General features: G+C 43.8%; 2 protein-coding genes across 11 annotated transcripts; both read right to left on the bottom strand.

The window, feature by feature from the left end:
* Positions 1-2,355: 2,355 nt before the first annotated feature.
* LOC309375175 (interferon-inducible GTPase 5-like) lies at positions 2,356-5,568 on the bottom strand. Its single transcript, XM_081920736.1, has 2 exons — positions 5,314-5,568; positions 2,356-4,161 (listed from the first exon to the last, which is right to left on the bottom strand). Exons 1-2 carry the CDS (start codon positions 5,525-5,527, stop codon positions 3,008-3,010), a joined length of 1,368 nt encoding a protein of 455 aa, XP_081776862.1. The 5' UTR covers positions 5,528-5,568; the 3' UTR covers positions 2,356-3,007.
* Positions 5,569-8,433: 2,865 nt separating this feature from the next.
* LOC309376381 (phospholipase A2 inhibitor CNF-like) lies at positions 8,434-20,922 on the bottom strand. Of its 10 annotated transcripts, none has more exons than XM_081922689.1 (6): positions 20,831-20,922; positions 15,584-15,684; positions 14,182-14,295; positions 13,365-13,514; positions 10,756-10,887; positions 8,434-8,780 (listed from the first exon to the last, which is right to left on the bottom strand). In XM_081922689.1, the coding sequence occupies exons 2-6, from the start codon at positions 15,627-15,629 to the stop codon at positions 8,575-8,577; spliced, it is 648 nt and encodes a 215-aa protein (XP_081778815.1). In that variant the 5' UTR covers positions 15,630-15,684; positions 20,831-20,922; the 3' UTR covers positions 8,434-8,574. The 10 variants fall into 10 exon arrangements, with proteins under 10 accessions (XP_081778815.1, XP_081778816.1, XP_081778814.1 ...); XM_081922690.1 differs by lacking the exon at positions 20,831-20,922 and adding an exon at positions 18,672-18,693 and having other exon boundaries at positions 15,584-15,681; XM_081922688.1 differs by lacking the exon at positions 20,831-20,922 and adding an exon at positions 18,672-18,692.
* Positions 20,923-22,228: the final 1,306 nt, after the last annotated feature.

Genomic DNA, 22,228 nt, shown 5'->3' with positions numbered 1-22,228 from the left:
TCCAAGTGGCTCTTTTTGTCTTAAATGTTGCAGACCCCTGATCTAGCCTAACCCCCTGTAATGCAGAAATATACAGCTGTCCCATACGGGGGTCAAACCTGTGACTTTGGCATTATCACCACGCTCTAACCAACGGACCTACTTAACTTGTGCAACCCAACTGGTGGGCTGCACTAAAGGGACCCCTAACTATTAGGTCCAGTCGTGGCCGACTGGGGTTGCGGCGTTCATCTCGCTTTATTGGCCCAGGGAGCTGGGGTACAGCTTCCGGGTCATGTGGCCAGCATGACTAAGCCGCTTCTGATGAACCAGAGAAGTGCACGGAAACGCCGTTTACCTTCCCGCCGTAGCAGTACCTATTTATCTACTTGCACTTTGACATGCTTTCGAACTGCTAGGTTGGCAGGAGCAGGGACTGAGCAACGGGAACTCACCCCGTTGTGGGGATTCGAACCGCCGACCTTCTGATCAGCAAGTCCTAGGCTCTGTGGTTTAACCCACAGCACCACCCGCGTCACAAGCTATGCAGGGTTTAATTATTTGTGTATTTCTACTCCACCCTTTAGCAAAAAAAGGGGGAGCTCTTAAAAGCAGTTTACAAAAATCAATACGGCAGCAGGCCCTCAGGCTTACAATCTGGAAGGAGAGGACAGCTCAAGGTATTGAAGTTACAGCTGAGGTTGGTGCTGGTTCTGGCTGTCTTGCCTTGCTAAAATGCCCTCCCCATACTCAATCAGATCCAGAGCAGCACATTTGGCAATTTCCTGGTGAGGAGGGGAGGGCAGCCCCAGATACACAGTTCTTATATAAGTGTTTCAAAACCTCAAGTTCTTTGGAAACATTAACATTTGGCAAAGGCCTTTAAAACGAATGCAGCTGACAGCTGCTGCTTCTTTCTAGGCTGGTCTCAGTGATCAGGTAATACTTGTCAGAAAATTGTGTGTGTGTGTGTTAATAGAGTTACACCATCACCATCTTATTAAAAAAAAAGTGCTATAAAGATGTTATAATGCGCTGGCATCCTAGGAATCACTTGGAAAACTAAATTTGATTAGCATCTATTTATTTCCACTTTACTGCTTGGACCAAATTCACCCTAAATATGAAGCATAAACAAAGAAATCAGCAGTTGCCCCCACCTGCTAGATGAAACATTAAGCTCTTGTGCATTAAAAGTGGAAAGATCTAACTGATCTGGACAAATTTGGGGGATTGAAACATTATGTGGGAAACAGATTAAGGAACTGAAATTGAACATGAATACCATTATTAAAGATATGGAACGGCATTAAATATATGAAATACTGCATTAAAGATATGAAACTGGAAATGATACAAAAATGGCATCTTGCCTCACTAACATTTACAACATAGCCCACCATTGTGCTGGCTTGGCTGCAGAGACAGGGGTCATTACTGGTACATCTAGTGAATATTCCCCAAGGGGACACTGTTTTGAGACCAGGTGACGGTGGTATCAATAAAATGACCCATCAGCATATCACCAGCACTCCAGAGCTAGCCTTACTGAATCTGTATATGAATAACAACAAAGCGTATTCTCCTTCATGGAGAGCACGTGTTGTGGTGGAGTCTAGCAGGACACCCTCTTCTTTCGCTGCGTGTACCGGATCACCCGCCCACCCTCCCTAATTTAGAGCTTTTGTGTTTGACCTTGCTATGCTTGTCATGGGGCCGTCTGCTTTTGGGGCAGGGGCCTGGTAGGAATTTTGTCCATTTGGCTGATTGGCTGGTGCCATTTGGTTTTTGCCTACTGCGTAGCAAATCGTCACAACTTGTAAGGTTGCGGTTAGGCATTGGTTAAAAAATGGGTTGGTGGAGGGGTAAAGAATTGGCTGTGCCTGCCCCTCCAATGCTACTGCTTCAAGGGAATTCCATTAAAGGAATCCAGGGGCTCACCGTGCTTTCGTCCGAATCCCTGGCATGGGGCTTGGGCTGCGCAAGTCCCTGGGAGCATGCGGGGAGAGTTCAGGGTCTGGTGCCCAGCTCCATTTTCCCTTACTGGCTTTTGCAGGGTTGCAGAAGTCAGTTCTGTCCCTGACCAATGCCTAAGCAACCACTCACATTTTGTATTTTAATAAAGTTGTGGCCAAAATTATGCCAAAAACCTTAAACAAAAATTCTGTGTGAATTGTGATTTATTTGGGGGGTGGCTTGGGGACCTCGACACGCAAAGACCTGGTGGATAAACCCTTAACTGGATTTTTGTTGGCAGCAGCAAGTATGGTTATCTCCAAGACAGCAAGGGAACCTGTATTATCCTGATACGAGGGCGTGTGGTAAACAGCCCCCACAGAGAAATTAACACAAAGTCCAGAGCAACACAAGGACAAATTTGCTGGAGAATGGTGAAACTTTATTACAATTACAAAGACACCGGAAAATGAAAGACCAGCCCGAAACATTTGCACCATTTTATAGATAGGATAACAGACAAATATTTGCATCTTCTTGTTTTAATTTGCTAGCCTTGTCAGGGAACGACTAGTATCACATAGGGGAGTTTCCTGGAACGAAGTGATAAGAGTTGATTACTTGTTAATAATTTGTTAAAGGTGTACTGGATGGGACATCAAGTTCCGAGGTGTTGGAAAACAACAATAACGAATATTGAAAAATGGGAGGCGGAAGATGAAATGGTTAAATCAACAATGATACAATGGACTACAGACCTGTGACATAATACAGAAATGTGTGCATGGGGAAAGCAGTGGAAAGTAGATATGAAATTTACTCCTTGTTACACCTTAAAAGGTAATTATAAGAAAACGGAACGGAAGAAATTAGATTATAATATCATGATAATGATTTAATTGATAGAAGGTAGGATGCAGCAGAAGGGGAGAAAAAACAACATGAAAAATGGGGTGGCAAGTGGACAAAAACAAGAGAAGAGACGAAAATGTATTTTGATAGTATGTGCTAAAAATGTTGAAACTTAATAAAATATAATGGGAGAATATTGAAGAAAGAAAACACTCCATGCCTACACGTTTCTCCTCCCAACTGCCTTGCCAAGAACCCTTTCAGCATCTTCCTCCAAATCATCCACAAATTTTTCCAGCATTCTCAGCGTCGACATAAAAGCAATTCTTCCTGCTGCTGGGGAGCCAAGGAGCAGCAATAGAGGTGAGAACAGAATATGAAAAAACCCAACCTCCGCGGTGGTCAGTAACTCGCCTACACGCGAAGGCAATGCTGAAGATGGAGGGGACTTCTTCATCTGGGCTCTAAGTTCCTCCTCAGGTTGCTGAACCAGCCTAGCAAGTTTGGCAAGAGACTCATCATCCACACCAAACTCCTGATAGTAGTTTAACATGGAAGGCAAGAGGAGGGAGGTGTCACAAGCAAAAGGGATGCCTGGCGTTGGGGTTGCGGTGACGCCACACGACACCGTGGCGACCTCCCATGCGTGTTTCTTCAGAACCGCTTTCTTCTTCTGTAGGATACGCGTGGAGATGCTTGGGAGGGCCAAAATAAAAGCCCGTTGTTTGTGGACAGGGAGGTCCTTCTCTAGCGTTTCCTCCAAACGGTGGAAATCGTACTTGTTGAGGTCATATCTGCAAAGGAGGAAAACCCCCTGAGAGGTGAATTTTGCTTCTCTGAGGCTCTGCATACAGTCGTCACGGATTTTCCTCAGGACACCCTCCTCATCATAGAAGGGGGCCTGTTGTCTCCTGGCACTTTCCAAATCCAAGTCAACCTTGGTGCGCACAAAGTAAAACTTTTTTCCCTGCTGCTTAATTTCTTTTGCCAGGAGAATATCATTCTGGCCTAAACGGCGGCTGCTGACAATAATGAAGAAGTCATAGCGGTCAAAGTTTACCTGCTGGAGGTACGTATCAGCTGTGAATTGATTTGTGCCAATTCCTGGGAGATCCCATATTGTTACACTGGGAAGCTTAGGGTGCTGGTAAGGGACTACCGTCATAGTGGTCTCACGTACTCCAGTTTGTGCAGCACCTACTTCATGATCACCAAGACCTCGAAGGGCATTGACCAGGGCAGATTTCCCAGCACCCGTTACTCCCGAAATGGCGATATCAAGCTTGATCTTATCTGGTGTTTCCAGCAAAATGCTAAGGACATCTGCCATTCTGCTGTTTTCCAGAAACTCAGCCATGGTTGTGGAGGTCTCACCTGAAAGAACATAAGGGAGAGGTATTTCACATTCATAGAATCACAGGTGCCAAAACAGTGCCGTGGAGATGCCTGCCTGGTGTCAACCACACTAAAACAGCAATGCACACAAGTGCAAAAACATTCAGAGAAATCGGCTGCAACCTTCCAACAGCTTGACCTCACCCACAGAGGTGCTCTCCATCGCCTCCTGAGACAGACAGAGGCCAACAATACAATACTGGCATCAGATATTGATCTGTCATTGAAATAAACAGTGTAGCATTTTCTCTGCAGGATGGAAAAACGGCACAGTTTCAAGATACAGTGGTACCTCGGGTCACATACGTTTCAGGTTACATACGCTTCAGGTTACAGACTCCGCTAACCCAGAAATAGTGCTTCAGGTTAAGAACTTTGCTTCAGGATGAGAACAGAAATCATGCTCTAGCGGTGCAGCAGCAGCAGGAGACCCCATTAACTAAAGTGGTGCTTCAGGTTAAGAACCGTTTCAGGTTAAGTACAGACCTCTGGAACGAATTAAGCACTTAACCCGAGGTACCACTGTAGTCTGTTTAAAAAGATACCAGTTTGTGCAAGGTTTGGAACTGCCAGCATCAACGCCTTTTTAACAGCCCACAACCTTTGGTCCTCAGGGCACGGAAGTGAGACTCTGGAAACCTCGCCAGTAATGCTGGCCTAATCACTCTGGAAACTGCATCACACCAAGCATCAGACCACTGCTCCATCGAGCTCAGTACTGTCAGCACTGACCGGTAGCGGCCCTCCAGCTTTGCAGAAAGGAAGGCATTCCCAGGATGCTGGGGATTAAATCTGATACGGTTTGCGTGCAATGAGTGTGCTTCGCCGCTAAGCTGCAGCCTTTCCCCCCATTTGCAGAAGGTTGGAAGAAGCAGAAATACGGGAGAGGAAGAAGCCAGAATCACGAAAGCAGCAGCAGCAGCCGGACTGCTTTTAGCAAGGAGGGAGGCTAAAGCCAGCTGCAGGTGCCCGCGCGTGTTTTTGGGGGCTTCTAAGTGGGGACCCCGCAAACTTTGGCACGCACTCTTTCTCCCTTGCACTATGTCCCCCTCCCCTGCCCCGCTACAAACTCAAGGCGGGCGGGTGGCTGTTGCCACAGCTTAAAGGGCTTGGAAGGGGTTTTGAGCTCACCTTCAGTTCCCTGCAAAGCGGCTGGAGTCTTACTCGAGAGTAGGCCTCTGCTTTGGTGCCGTAGCAGCAACGCACAAAACAACCCTGACGCCTGCCTGCAATTCTCCGGGACCCCTTGGAAGTAAAAGTGAAAGAAACCATCAATCTGCCCACACCCAAGCTCAAGTCTCTGTGCCTGGTGCCACCTTGTGGCCCTAATTTTTACGTACACCATGGGAAGGTTTAAAGGTTACCCAACTAAGTATTAACTGACATGGTGGGAATTGTAGTATAGCTCATTTTTTCTACGTGCTTTAGGTTTCTTCTTTATGACTACTGTTGTAATAAATAATCTTTCATAGAAAATATTGCATTACATTCTTCATTAAATTATCTTTCCGTTGATTTATAATTTTATGGTATTGCTCAAAAAAAGGAAAGGAAAAAAAGTGGTGTTATGAGCCATCATTGCCAAAACCAGATGACACCTGACTGGCTCTCTAAACACTCCTTTTTTGTGATTATTTGGCTGTATCTTTTGATAGAATACAGATAACTGAACAAACTTTGTTGCATTACATTCTTCATTAAATTATCTTTCACTGATATGTAACCTTATGGTATTACTCCAAAAGAAAGTGGTGTTATGAGCCATCAAACCTCGGAAATGCACTTTTCCCAAAAGGTTTCCACAGTGTTGGCCACTGGTGTGGTTCTCTCTGTCACACACACACATTCTACATACAGTGTTGAATCATAGAATTGTAGAGCTGGAAGGGATCCCAAGGGTCATCTAGTCCAACCCCCCTGCAGGGCAGGAATCTTTTGTGCTACGTGGAACTCGAACCCACCTCCCTAAGATGAAGAGTCTCATGCTCTGCTGACTGAGTTCTCCCAGCTTTAAATGTTTGCTGTGAATGCACCTATGGCTGATTTCCTGACAGAGGAGAACTCCTTGTCCGCTCCTCAGTTGCTGGCTCTGATGGGCAGGTATTTCTGTACTGGTTTCTGCAACGCGCTATGGCCTAGTGCAAGACATCGCAGGGCTCCTGCACCTTAAATAGGGGCACAGGAGAGGGAATTTTGGCTTGTCTGCTGCGATCTCCTCTTCTGCACAACCGTTAAAAGGTGCGTGAAAGCTGTGCTTTTCCCTTTCCTTTATACTTTCTTTGCACCTGGCTAGTCTACTCGGACAGCCGACTCCAGTGGGTAAGAGATTCTGTAGATTCTGAGACTAGGATCTGCCAGTACAGTGATACCTCAGGTTAAGTACTTAATTCGTTCCGGAGGTCCGTTCTTAACCTGAAACTGTTCTTAACCTGAAGACCACTTTAGTTAATGGGACCTCCTGCTGCTGCCGTGCTGCCAGAGCCCGATTTCTGTTCTTATCCTGAAGCAAAGTTCTTAACCTGAAGCACTATTTCTGGATTAGCGGAGTGTGTAACCTGAAGCGCATGTAACCTGAAGCGTATGTAACCCGAGGTACCACTGTAGATTTCGGGTTGGTTTGAATTTTCTGCTGCAGATTGTTTTTACAACGGAAGCAACAAAGCAGCATGTGGCACACTGCTGAATAAAAATAGTGAACGTGAGCAGAAGTGTGTGTCTGTGGTACGGGTGTAAGAAATACCATAGTTCAGTTCTGGCACTCCGAACAAGTTTATGGACTGAGAAATTTTAAGGGTATGCCTTTCGCCTCAGGCTCCACTTGCTGGATCTCAGGCTTTGTAGAGATTGGAAGAATCAACTGAAAATGAAAGAAAGCCATTAGGAAAAAGATACTTTGGCAAGCATTTAAATCACAGGTAGGCAAACTAAGGCTCGGGGGCCGGATCCGGCCCAATTGCCTTCTCAATCCGTCCTGCGGACGGTCCAGGAATCAGTGTTTTTACATGAGTAGAATATGTGCTTTTATTTAAAATGCATCTCTGGGTTATTTGTGGGGCATAGGAATTTGTTCACCCCCCCAAAAAAAAATATATAGTCCAGCCCCCCCACAAGGTCTGAGGGACAGTGAACTGTTGAAAAAGTTTGCTGACCCCTGATTTAAATCATGGATAGGCAAACTAAGGCCAGGGGGCCGGATCCAGCCCAATTGCCTTCTAAATCCGGGGGGTATGTTCAGCAGCTTAAAAATGTTCAGTATACTGTATAATGAATAGTGTTTTTAGTTGCTTTAAAAAAACCACAATGTTTTTAATTTCATTGTGCTGTTTGCCATCTTGTAGTATGGCCTGCCTGGGCTCCTTCAGGAAAGGCAGGTTAAAAACCAAACTGATAAATAACAACAGAAGCACTCTTCTTTAAGCATAGAGAATCTTATTAACTGCCCCGAGATCTTCAAATGAAGGGCTTTATATAAAATTAATAAATCATAATAATCCTGAAGGAGCTGTTCCTGTACAGATGCCCAGGCAAGGGCTAGGGCCATAGCACTCCTCCCAAGGCAATCTGGGTGGGGCAGTACCTATTTGATATATGTCATGGGACTATCCACCACCAGATCAACCTCTTGGTGAATCAACCAGCAGGCGGCTTGGTTGATATGCGTTATACGCAATGCCTGAGTCAAAGCTCCTTACATCTTTAATCAATGAAGTTGTGGCCTAATTTGAACCAAAAATAATGTCATGAGTGGTCTGATACACAATGCAGGATGGCTGGCTCAGTACCTGTGAATGCAATTAATATCTTAGCCCATTCTTGCTGCATGCAGTTTGACGCTTCTTAAAATGTTGGTAACTTGACTTTGGCCCAATTTTGAGTTTGGACCTCTGAGCACTTTGATTGGCAGGTCTGCAGAAACAGCAGGGAAGGACTGTAGCTCAGCAACAGAGCTCCATGCAGAACAAACCGGGCTCATTCCCAGCATCCCAGCTCATTCCCTCCCGCTGCCACCGCACCACTGCTGCACAACTTCTGTTCTCATCCTGAAGCAAAATTCTTAACCTGAGGTACTAGTTCTGGGTGAGTGGAGTCTGTAACCTGAAGCGTCTGTAACCTGAGGTACCACTGTATAGGGCTGGCAGAGAACTCTTTCTGCAACCTGGAGAGACATTGCCCATTAAACAGTACTGAATTAGATTGTTTGACTCCGTAGAAGGCAGAGTCCTATGTTCTTAGGCAGACAAAGATAGGATCTCAGTTTTTTCAACTTTTATTAACTTTCACTCAATACAACAGAGAAGAAGGCAAATACCCTTGAAAGGCCGAAGTGAAAACAAGAGGCAAAGGGGGAAGAGAGGAGTATTTCTTCATTGCTGAGATACTGCAAAAGAGACATTATAAGAGAAGTTTCATCAGCAGGAGAACCAGGAGGGGATATGCTAACGAGGGAGCAGCCCTGCTAGCTTGAGAGACCTTGGCCTGGGAACAGGTCACATTTCTCATATTAGGAAAGGCAGAAAGCGGTCTGTTCATTGATTGTAGTGTCTGGCAGCCAGATTCAGAAATGCAGCCCTTCATGGTGCTATTTACGACGTTCGTGTCTGCAAGGGAAATCAAAGGCGAGTGGTCAGGGGAGTCAGGAACTAGTGCACGCACACACAAAAACCCATCTGCTCAATTTTAAAAAATACCTATCCACGGTAGGACACATATATTTTATCCATCATGGCTGACCTTAAGCTGATATACCAAATTAGAACAAAGGAGCAAAAGAGGTTAAGGTATTATGATATTGTTATGTAAATGCATGAGCAGGAATTGATAATTATTATTATACAGTGGTACCTCTGGTTAAGAACTTATGGTAATTCGTTCCGGAAGTCCGTTCTTAACCTGAAACTGTTCTTAACCTGAGGTACCATTTTAGCTAATGGGGCCTCCCGCTGCCGCCGTGCAATTTCTGTTCTCATCCTGAAGCAAAGTTCTTAACGCGAGGTACTACTTCCGGGTTAGCGGAGTCTGTAACCTGAAGCATTTGTAACCCGAGGTAGCACTGTAATTAACAATAATAATAAATTGAATACAAGGAATGAAATGTGAATCAGAGATAAATATGTAATATCAAACAGCAATGGGAGAAAGTAGGGACACATTGAGGACAAAGAGTGAGAAGTCAACTTTTGGGGAGAAATTATATTAAATTTGGTGTAATTTGGCATTGATTTGCTGAAATTTTGGGAAACTAATAAATATTATTTGGCAAACAAAAATACAAAAAAGGGAACATCAGATGAAAAGGTCAACTGCAAATAGCCTAAGGATAGCAAAGAGGAGGTTTCAAGGAAATACCCAGTTGGTCAGACCATCTAAGCTCTTGCCATGGTTACGATGGTACAGTATGTTTGAATCGGAACAGGTTCCCCTGACAATACAGAGGAAGACTGAAAGAGCCCAACCAACTGTTCTGCTTTCTAACTAAAATGGTTGCTGTGACTGGACTCGAAAGTTACCTGCCTTGAGCTACTAGACCGGAGGGGCCAGGGGGACCTCTGCCCCACTGGCCAATTTTGGCCTCCCAGGCACATGAGGGCATTTCCCTCAAGCCACACCCACCTGCCAAGACATCACTCATGACAAGTTTTTAATATGTGACATTTTAGTGTATCTTTCATCTTTGTTGGAAGCTGCCCAGAGTGGCTGGGGAAATCCAACCAGATGGGCGGGGTACAATTAATATATTATTATTATTATTATTATTATTATTATTATTATTATTAGTTGATGGGCAGAAGGATGGGGCTCAATTCTGCACCTGCTGCGGGTGCCTCCAGGCTGGTGTTTATTGTGGGTGTATTTTGCAACATGTTGTTGGCACACTAATAGGAAGTGGTGGGTTTCCAGTGCTACTACATTATTCCTGTCCGGAGGGGATTTAGCCCCCAACGAAAGCAGGACAAAATTAAATATTTGTGGTAGGAAAAGTTATGGGATTTCAGCAGGATATGCACTGGTTCAAAATGAAGCAGTGACTGTCCCAGAACCTTTGCAGCAGCAGTCTTGAAAGGGAGAATCGTGTGTCATCACCCTGATAGCATCCTGAGTACAAAACATCATGAACACACAATCAAAAGACGACTGGATAAATCATTCTAGCTCATTATTGTCCGCTACTCTGACTGGCAGTGGCCCTCCAGAGTCTCGGGGAAGATCTTTCCCATCTATGGCCTTTAACTGGAGGTGCCAGTGATTCAGCTTGGGGTTTTTTGCAAGGAAAGTATGCTAGAAGCAACTACATCCATGCATTCAAGGTGCACATTTTTCTTGAGTAAATAGCAGCCACAAGAAAGTCTGAGGGGACAAGGGGATGAAGGGGGCGGGGTTGGGGGGAAATTAACTCTTTCTCTCCCTGCCTCAGTCTCCACAAAAGTCACCTCTCTGAAGATGCTGTTTGCATCTCAGGAAAAGCTAGCCCTGAGCTACAATTCTTTCCCACCGATACTGAAAATCAATCCACATCCCATAGGAAGAAGAAAAACTGAAATGGACTGCAGCATCAGAAATCACAATTAGCAATACCTGTAACCGTGATAAAACTTATGCAGAAAGCATTCCCTCCAGTACAATAGACATATTCCTCAGGGCATACATCATTTTTAGAATAGCAGGATGGGCAAAACTTTCCATTGACATCGGGGGGCATTCTTGGCACTGAAACATAAGAGGAATCAATTGAATTAAGGAGAGACAGTGTGGTGCAGATTAGTTTAGACAAAGTATTCCTAGTCCTTACCTCCCACCTATGATCCCCTGCCCCCAGCAGTGCAGAAGCAGAAGCTTCCTAACCCTTTTTGATGCATGCTGTGTCTGTCTAGACAGAGTAGAAAGTGATTACTTCTTTCCTCGTGGTATTGGGCCCAAGCAGGACATAACTAGAGCATGCACCACTCTGGCGAGACAGTCTGCGGGCAGGTAGGGTCTCAGCTGGTGTACCAGATGGAGCTGGGAGACAGCTGCCCTGGACACAGAATTCACCTGCTCCTCCATGGACAGCTGTGAGTCCAATTTGACTCCCAGGCTGTGGACCTTGTCCTTCAGGGGCACAGTTACCCCATTCAAGACCAGGGAGTCCTCCACACCTGCCCTGCTGAACTCCTTCATGTGCCTGAAGGGCACATCCATTGATCTCCACACATCCATCGTTCTCCACACATCCATCTTTTGCCAGTTATGCTCCTTGTCAGACTTCTGGTCTGGGCAGAATGCCGGAAGAATGACCTGAGCTCTACGGAAAGGTTTGCTTTAGGAACAAACATACCTAGGATCCGTTTACAGCAAAGTTCTCTCAGGGCAGAAAACAGAAGGTTGCATATGCTACTAGTCCACTGAGATCCAATGGGGAAGCCCCAGGGGTAGTTTTCCAGGCAGCAAAGGAAGCTTCCAGGCTGAGCCTGATGCCTGGGAAACTGATCCTGCCCACTCGCTCACCTGCAAATTGCGAGGGGGCATGGGGGCAGACCTCCAGGAGTGGGCTCAGCCCACCCCTCTAGTATATGCGGCACTGCCCCATCCTGCTCTGCCACCCGCTACCGAGCACAGGCAAATGACCAATTGAAACGTGCCCAGTTGGCCCACAACTGCACAAACATGCATGGTGCCAAACCCATACTTTAAAAATGGCAAAAACCTCCTTAAAAGAGCCCAGGAAGGGCAAAAGGCACAAAAACAGAGCCTAACAACCCAACAAGGGTTTTGACAGAATTACAACCCTGATAGATGAAGGGAATGCAGTGGGTGTAGCCTACCTTGATTTCAGCAAGGCATTTGACAAGGTGCCCCATGATATTCTTGTAAAGAAGCTGGTAAAATGTGGACTTGACTATGCTACCACTCAGTGGATTTGTAACTGGCTGACTGACCGAACCCAAAGGGTGCTCATCAATGGTTCCTCTTCATCCTGGAGAAGAGTGACTAGTGGGGTGCCACAGGGTTCTGTCTTGGGCCCGGTCTTATTCAACATCTTTATCAACGACTTGGATGATGGACTCAAGGGCATCCTGATCAAATTTGCAGATGACACCAAACTGGGAGGGGTGGCTAACACCCCAGAGGACAGGATCACACTTCAAAACGACCTTGACAGATTAGAGAACTGGGCCAAAACAAACAAGATGAATTTTAACAGGGAGAAATGTAAAGTATTGCACTTGGGCAAAAAAATTGAGAGGCACAAATACAAGATGGGTGACACCTGGCTTGAGAGCAGTACATGTGAAAAGGATCTAGGTTGACCACAAACTTGACATGAGCCAACAAACAGTGTGACGTGGCAGCTAAAAAAGCCAATGCAATTCTGGGCTGCATCAATAGGAGTATAGCATCTAGATCAAGGGAAGTAATAGTGCCACTGTATTCTGCTCTGGTCAGACCTCACCTGGAGTACTATGTCCAGTTATGGGCACCACAGTTCAAGAAGGACACTGACAAACTGGAACGTGTCCAGAGGAGGGCAACCAAAATGGTCAAAGGCCTGGAAGCGATGCCTTATGAGGAACGGCTAAGGGAGCTGGGCATGTTTAGTCTGGAGAAGAGGAGGTTAAGGGGTGATATGATAGCCATGTTCAAATATATAAAAGGATGTCACATAGAGGAGGGAGAAAGGTTGTTTTCTGCTGCTCCAGAGAAGCGGACACGGAGCAATGGATCCAAACTACAAGAAAGAAGATTCCACCTAAACATTAGGAAGAACTTCCTGACAGTAAGAGCTGTTTGACAGTGGAATTTGCTGCCAAGGAGTGTGGTGGAGTCTCCTTCTTTGGAGGTCTTTAAGCAGAGGCTTGACAACCATATGTCAGGAGTGCTCTGATGGTGTTTCCTGCTTGCAGGGGGTTGGACTCGATGTCCCTTGTGGTCTCTTCCAACTCTATGATTCTATGATTCTAAGTGCAATCCGAGGAACCCTTGACCGACCACTGAGGCCTGTGGAGAGTTGGAGGTGTGGAGGGAGTGAATGTTGTGGAGTTTGGCGTTGGTAAGTGCTGTTGGTTTTAAAGGGTTTCCAGAGGTTTTGAGGTTGTTTGGAGGCTTTTCCAATGGTGTTTCAAATATACTCGATTTCACATAAATGCTCGGAGCCTCGGAACATAACCCCTGTGCAAATTGGGAGTTGCCCGTAAAATAATACCTACATTCAGGGGAAGCTGGCGAACAATTCTCCTTTGAGCAGCAGACAGTGCTTTCCCTGATGTGTTTATCCTGTCCAAGATCGATCTCGAACCATATTTTGCAGAGGTCAGGGGAAAGGCAGCCCTTCACTACTTTTGTAATTGTGGTGTTATCTGCAGAAAACAAGAAAGGAGGGTATATTTAGAAGGCGTAAGGGGATGCCTGCAGAATCCTCGTGGGTTATGCGTCAAATGGGCATGCACGGCAGGCGATAAAGATGCACAAAGCATACACAAGCTAACCTTTTTCACTTCAAGGGCGGCAAGAACTGGGCAGAAAGTGAAAACCAGACTGAGGTAAAGAACAAAATTGGGCAGGGTAAATCCCAGAGCCCCAAAGGAGATTAAGTGTGAGAATCTCACCCTTCCTTAGTATGCAGTATGCTATTCAATAAGGCTTGAAATATTGAGTCCCTATCCCAATATGCATTTATAGACAAGAAAATGGAGGCACAATGAGTTATATAATGAGAAGAGGCACTATTCCTAGTTGGGCAGTAGATACACCCTGAGCTAAGGATTGGGCTGTCTTTCTGAGAACGAGGGTAAAACCCAACATATGGCTTTGAAGGCCATGACCCTACTTGCTTTCTCCACACCTCACACACAAGGATGAGACAGTTGCTCAGTAGCAGGGCTAATGTCCTGCACACAGAAGGCAAGAGATTCTCTCTCTCTCATTCGAGGATGTGAGCAGCCCTCCAGGTTGGGAAGGACCAATGTAGCCAGTGGATTCATGAGTTTTGCACAAAACTGCAGTCTATTCACTCCTACGGTCCACCTTTTGGGCGTTCTGCCAAAGTAATGTAACACACATCATCAGCAGAAGGGCAAGGTTCCTTTCTGCCAGTGCAGAATGTTTGTCCACGGCAAACTACACATTCCAAAGAGGCACCTGGAGAAAGGGAAGAGAAGACAATTGCATGAATGATACAGGGTGGGTAGAATTCAAAGCTGTCAACCAGAGTAGAGGGTTGATATGGCTGCCCCTCTACTTTTGTTTTTGTATTTATTTTTAAACCACTCAGAACTCTTTCTGGCAACCTTTTTACTGCATATTCTAGATGACTTGTACTCAACAGTGATACTAGGGCAGTCATACACATTTCAGTGCTGTTTAAGCCTGCAAACGTTTTTGGGCGGTCACATTGCATCATTTCCAATCAGGGTATTCCCTCCCAAAAAAAAAATTCTGCTTCACACAACAATAATGCAATAGCATTGGGGAAGCTCTCCAGAACAAACTAAAGCAGCGCATATCCACCAGTAATACACTGCTATTGTATTAATGACATTATTGCAGAATATACCCACAACAAAACAGGGTCTCCAAAACCTTGTGGCTATAAGCAAGGCTCTGTTCGCTTCATATACTCCTTATTTATTTTAAAAATGAACCTGTATGCCAGATAAAGGAGCAAATTTACATTAAGTACATTTTTGCCTTCCTGTGTTTCTGTGGAATCAGAGCACGCACACAGACCCTGTTCATGCATTGCTCTTGTATACAGCAGTTAGGTCCGTAGATAGCAGATAGGATTGGGACAGTACTTTTAGCCTTGCCCATGGCATTGCATCTTACCATAAGCATGTGTTGGGTGTCTGCCAGGTGCACCCAGGCACCCCCTAATGTTTTAAAAAACCAGTGACCAGGAGAAGCAGACAGAGAGAGACACAGGCAGAATAAAAAGGCTAGAATGGATCTGCAGCTTCTATCTGCATCTCTCTCTGGAAGTGGCAATGGGGTGATTGGCTCCAGCGGTGGCAGTAAAGGAGGAGGAGGACCTGGTTTTTTTTTTAGTTTTTTAAGTTTGGCGCTTTTTTTGCTATTTATTTTGCGTTTCTGTTTCTGAGGCTTTTTTGAAAATGCCGATTAATTTTCCCGAGGATGAAAAAAATAATCTCAAACTCATGCAGAAATATGGAGAACTAAATTTAAATTGGAAAAATGATAAGCAGAGAGAGTAAAAATGAAGTTGACAGATTCAGCCATCCCTACTGGATAGTCATGTAAATAAATAGACACCAAGTCATACCAGCTTGGATGTAATTCAGTGTTTTGCAGTCGATGGCCCGGGATCATGAGAGTTGCAGTCCAGGGCCTCTAGGCTGAAGAACACAGATTTCCTAATGAAATAAATCTCCCACTCTGATACCATTAGGAGCTTCCAGCTGCCCCTTACCTGTAGTTAGCAGAGAGAAGAAGAAAATTCCCAGAAGTGCCTGCATGGCGATGGTTCAAAGGCTTCTTCAATGAAGCAAATGTTGTGACTCAAAGTATCTGCTAAAACATTCACGGCAGCAAGATAAATAAAAATATAAGACTTGTTGCCCAGCAGGAAATTCATTACCACAAGCTGAAAACATGAATTCCAGGTAGAGGTGACCTATCCTTTGCCCAAAGAGTCATGTTGGCAATTGAGCAAGCAGCTGAGGTCTGGTTTTTGCAAGCTCTCTGTCTTCCTGAAGACACAGTCCAGCTGCACAGTGGTACCTTGGTACTCAAATGCCTTGGTACGCAAATGCCGAAAACCCGGAAGTAAGTGTTCCGGTTTTCGAATGTTTTTCGGAAGCCAAATGCCCGATGCAGCTGTCAGCTATTGTTTCCAGGGCACCTTCACCAGTCAGAAGCTGTGCCTTGGTTTTGGAACATTTCAGAAGTCAAACTGACTTCTGGAATGATTAAGTTCGGCACCCCCCCCTTTTTTTGCTATTTATTTTGCGTTTTTGTTTTTGAGGCTTTTTCAATTAATTTGTTTTAGTGACTGTGTGGAACCCAGTTCAGCTCCTGATTGATTGATTGATTGTGTGCCTGCAAAAATGGATAAAAGCCCCCCACCCCATCCAAACAATGACTATCATTTAATTTTAATCATCTACAATACTGTCTTATTTATTTTATAGTACAGTACACTGATTGTTGCTTTCATTTTATGGATCAATGGTCTCGTTAGATAGTAAAATTCATGTTAAATTGCTGTTCTAGGGGTTGCTTTTAAAAGTCTGGAATGGATTAATCCATTTTGCATTACTTTCTATGGGAAAGCACACCTTGGTTTTGGAACGCTTTGGTTTTGGAACAGATTAAGTTTGAGAACCATGGTACTACTGTACTCCTAAACAAGAGGCTTCTTTCTGCTGTGCAAAGAATCCTAATATGCTTCTCAAATGCTCATCTCATGCTCCCAAAATATCTGAAACAAATTACAGGAAACTCCCCAGCCATGTTGGAGGATTAATAGAGCCTACAAAAATTTGGAGCTGGCACTGCACCCAGTCAGGCTTTTGATTCTCCTTGGCAGGAGACACTCACCCCTCACAGTCATCTGTTGCAGAGGGGTATCAGGCACTGGCCTCTGTCTACCCCACTGAAGGAGCAAATAAATTTGGATTTGAACCTGGGACCCTCTGCACGCAAAACAGATGCTTTGCCACTGAGCTGCAAATTTCCCACAAGAGATCGGCAGGATCAGACCAAACCTAGCCCAACCAATTATGTCATCTGGTTATTATGAGAGCAACTGTTTAAGAACTGGTGCATGCATTTGATTCCACACACACACACACCCTTCCCTCTCTACCTCTTTTCCCTCATGTAACACATTTTTTAAGACTGTAAAAGTCTGCCTTGTTTTTAATTGACTGCACGTGAGCCACTCTGGGAGCCTTCTTGGCATAAGGGCAAGCTACGAATGCTCCAAATAAATAAATAAAGTAAGCCAAAAAGGAGGTAGCTGGGGTTATTGGTTTGTTTTGGTTCTTACTTTTATTATGCATTTGGGGGTTTTTATTGTATTTTTTTGTTGCAAATCACCCTGAGATCTATGGATGGACAGTTAATAATAATAATCAGAATAATAATCAGTGCTTTTTTCTGGGGGTACGCAAGGGTATGCATACCCCTAAACATTTTGTAAATCTTTGTACTTTTGTTCATGTACTGTATTTATTTCCCCCCGATTTGAACTATAAAATTGTGATTTTCTTGAGTCAAAATGAGAGTACCCCTAAGCATTTTTTAAAGGGAAAAAAAGCACTGACAACAACAACGACAACAACAACAACAACCCAACTTCCCACTGTGGCCCAAACAGATGCCTTTACACAACCAGGAGATGATAGATGATAGATAGATAGATAGATAGATAGATAGATAGATAGATAGATAGATAGATAGATGATAGATAGATATAGATGATAGATAGATGATAGATAGCTAGATAGCTAGATAGATAGATAGATAGATGATAGATAGATAGATAGATAGATAGATAGATAGATAGATAGATAGATATGATATAAACATCCATGAGTCACTTTCTGTTCCATTTCTGTTCCACCCAGAGAACCTCTCAACCACCATTCCTAGTGACCAGTGATACCTTCGCCTCTGCCAATTAATATTTATCCTCTTAAAACTGCCAAGCTGGTGGCTATAGGCAAACACCAAGATACATAACACAGAAGGCAGGGGAGAAGAGAATACGGCCAGATACTTCCTTGTAAAGCCACAGCCCCACACAAGCTAATCCGCAGCCCATTAAAATCCAAATTTTTAGGCAACCCAGCATTAAATTCCAAATTGTTAGGCAATCCTACAGCAGGCCTTTGCCCCGCTGGAGTCAGATGAGATATCTCTTATCTCAAGGCCGAGGGAGCTTAGGGGCTGGGGCGACCCTGTTTGGGTGCGTGGGGGAATAAGTCATTTATTATTATTATTATTATTATTATTATTATTATTATTATTATTATTATCAGGAAACTGGCAGGCCTTTGATTCATTAATTGTTTTGTTTTGTAAGGTGTATACCTACCGTCTGGGGGAAAAAATAAAAATAAAAACCTTCAAAGCGGATCAGAGCAGGAATGCAGGCTGAGGCCTAGTCCTATCCAGGCTAAGAGCTTTTGCCACCGCCACCCAGCCCTCTCCCCACCCCGGCTTCTTCTTCTCCCTACAAAATTGGGGAAGGGGCCTCTTCTTTTTGGCCTCTGCGTAACAAACCTCTCCAAACAGACTCCCAGCCACCAAGCGTCTCCGTTTTTGGACCCACCGTAAATGCAAAGCACTACAGAACCGCTATGGAACTGTCATGGCTCCCCACTCACCCCGGCCTAAGGATCCTAGGAACCAGTGCCGGATTTACGTATAAAATAAACAAGCTATAGCTTAGGGCCCCACTCTCTTGGGGAGGGCAAAAAAAATAAAGGAGGGGAAAAACTGGATGTACGTTTCCAAAATATAAGATAAAAAAACAAATAAAACATACATACAGCAACAGTCTTTTGTGTTGTGTAGGCTCCTATGATGTAAGTCATGGGCCCCGCCTGCTAGCCTGCTCCCTAAAATATCACTGATTTGCTCATTTCTATATAAATTACTTTGATAAATTGCATATTTTGTTATGTGCAATTGGCTTTAGATACCTATTAGGTGCATAAATTACCATGTAGCATATATTCAGCACAAAAAAACCTGATAATTTGTTGTTGACAAAGGAAAGCTGGACATATAAATGGCCCCATTACCTTCAGTAGTTTAGGGCCTCATCAAACCTAAACCTGGCCCCGCTGGGAACTATAGTTTATTATTTATTATTTATATTTTATTTATGCTTTTCAGGTTTATACATTTCACAAATTTAACAGTCATTTTAACATTTCGAAACTTGTCTTCCTTCCCCCTCTTTCTGCGGCTCCTTAAATTTATTTTTAATATCTTTTGCATAAAGTTAACTTAATTTGCTCATTTATTCATCCGCTTTGAATATATATGTCTATGAAACTGCAGGTTATTGCAACAATCCCGCCAATGTTTTTACCTGTTTACAATTTATCTGTAAACATTCAATAAGCCCTTCCCATTCTTTTATAAAATGTTTGTTATCTTGATTTCTTATTCTTCCGGTAAGTTTCACCATTTCTGCATATTCTGCATAGGTTTTTGGATCCATTCTTCCTTTACTGGGACTTCTGCTTCTTTCCATTTGGGGACAAGTAACATTCTTGTCGCTGTAGTAGCATACATGAATATGTTTCTATAGACCTTAGGTAGTTCTGTCCCTGTAATTCCCAAAAGAAAAGCTTCTGGCTGTTTTACAAACGTTATTTTAAACATCGCTTTCGATTCATTATATATCATTTTCCAGTAAGCTTTAACCTTACTACAAGACCACTGTAGCCTTATGAGGCTTATAAGGTGGGAAAACTATTGCGCCTGGGAAAGGGAAGTGGGAGTCAAGAGACACTCAAGGAATAGTTTGGAGAAAAGGCTTTTATTTCTACCATCCATGAACTGGTAGAAGGAGCAAGTGTGATAAGTCACAAAAAGCATGCACGAAGTTCACAGTCCTGTGCACAAGCATATATACCCCTTTCCAGTTCCCTCCTCCTTTCTCCTCCCTCAGGAGTCCTGCCCATGAGTTCCTCTGAGCATGAACAGAAAGCTGTCTTGGGACTCTTGGACTCTTGGCACCCTTCCCAGGAAAGGGGGAATGAGAAGCCGAGGAGGTGGGTCGAGGAGCCCTGGTTGTTCAGCATGTCCAAGATGTTGCAACTGAATGAGATAAGATTCAGTTTCTCAGGCCTGCTATGAACAGAGCCTATTCATTAGCCTTTAAAAGTAACATTTTGCCTTTTTCCACAGCATCTTGTGAGAAAAGCAGAGAAGAGCAGAGAAAAGCTGTTTTGGATTTTTGAGAAGACAAAATGAGTTTTGGACAGTTTTGAGGCCTGGGGTGATTATTGAAGCCTGGGGTGATTTCACAGACAGGATTTGAGTATTCTGTCGCTTCACCACCACATATGATAAAAAGAACCTTATTTCTCTTTACATTTTCAACACTTATTTGATTTAGATTTATACATTTTTGCCAATTTACTCGGTGTTAGATACCATCAATATATCATTTTCATATCCTGGGAACTATAGTTTAAGGGTGCTAGGAGTTGTTAGGGGTGGCTGCAAACTCCCCTGACAGAGCTACAATTCCCCAGGTGGTTTGAACAGATGGTCCCCGCCCCATTGCCTGACCTCCCCCCTCCCAAAAAAACCCTCTTCTCAAAGAAGCATCTAAAAAGGCTCCTTCCCCTGCTTCAGGTATCTTGCACCCTGCAATCAGCAGGCAAGGTCCTTGGAGCCAAGTCCTAGGGGCTGAAGTCACTTCAGCCCCCCAATAAAATATTTGAGGGGACTGCCCCACAAAAATTGATGGGCATTGCCATTCGAATGGTGTGCACGCACCAGGGATTACCCAGGTCCCCCCAATATTTTATTCAAGTTGGCACCCCTAGAGGACAGGTGAGCCAGTGGCCGTTGACCTATGGCGGGACCTTTGCGGTGGCATTTTCCTGGTGAAGTTTATCTGCCTCCCTAGTTAATCAACTTTTAGGAAGAAATTAGAAACATTCCTGTTTTAGACACACATACTTACAGCTCCCATTTAGCCTTTTCATATCTCTTGAGTTGTTGCATAACATACCCTCCAACGTTTCTCTGATGAAAATGGGGACATCCTATTCCATCATCATCATTTTATTATTTATACCCCGCCCATCTGACTGGGTTGCCACAGCCACTCTGGGCAGCTTCCAACATATATAAAAACAGAATAAAACTTTTTTAAAAACTTCCCTACGCAGGGCAACCTTCAGATGTCTTCTAAACGTTGTATAGTTACTTATCCCCTTGGCTTGGGGGTTGCATAACTCCATATGCTCAAACATTTCTCCGATGAAAATAGGGACGTCCTAAGGAAAAGTGCGACATTCCGGGATCAAATCAGAAACCAGGACAGCTTCTGTAAATCCAGGACCGTCCCTGGAAAATAGGGACACTTGAAGGGTCTCTTCTAAATATGCTGACATTTTTCAGTTGTACATTTGAAGGCTATACATTGAAAGCAAAAAAACAATGGAGGTTAAAATATAGTGTATTATTACTGCTGACAATGACTAATAAAGATACCGATAATTCGCTTCTGAGTGTGTGCTGGGGGACACACACATTTCACAGGCATTCAACGGGTAAAAAGACAATTCCTGGCAACCTGGAAATCAATGGTTGAATGTTTTTAGAATGCTTTAAAAATGTTTTATCTCAATATGTTTGCCGTCTTGGGCTCCTTCAAAAGGAAATGTGGGATATAGATTACATAAACTACTATTATTATTACTACAGTGGTACCTCAGGTTAAGTACTTAATTTGTTCTGAAGGTCCGTTCTTAACCTGAAACTTCTTAACCTGAAGCACCACTTTAGCTAATGGGGCCTCTCGCTGCTGCCGTGCCAGCAAAGCACAATTTCTGTTCTCATCCTGAAGCAAAGTTCTTAACCCAAGGTACTATTTCTGGGTTCGCAGAGTCTGTAACCTGAAGCATATGTAACCTGAAGCATATGTAACCCTAGGTACCACTGTACTACTACTAATTATAATATCATCCATTGATTGCCTTATCCTTCACAAATTTGTGAAAATTTATTTGTGTACCACCTATTAGTGGTACACCCTCAGTGAGTGCAAAATTGGCCATGGTAAGGACATTTTCAGAAACATCCCTACTATGTACAAATATCATTTCCATTTATTAATTTACCTGACCCTCCAAGCATTCATTTTCTTTTTTCTTTTTTCTATAATTTTCTCATTTTTACATCCTTAAGATATCAATGACTTCCTTTCTTCTCTTTCCATGGTTCATTTTGCATATCATACTGTAAATCCCTGCATATTTTACAAAACTATACCATTCAGTATTCCATTATTACACCCATCAAAACTTATTACACTGTTGAATTTATCTTAATGCTGCCAGCATTTTCAGCTGTACAT

The sequence above is a fragment of the Podarcis melisellensis genome (assembly GCF_964234715.1).
Source record: "Podarcis melisellensis genome assembly, chromosome: 8".
Lineage (NCBI taxonomy): Eukaryota > Metazoa > Chordata > Lepidosauria > Squamata > Lacertidae > Podarcis > Podarcis melisellensis.
The sequence above is the reverse complement of the archived record's forward strand: the minus strand, read 5'-3'. Positions and strand labels throughout refer to the sequence as shown.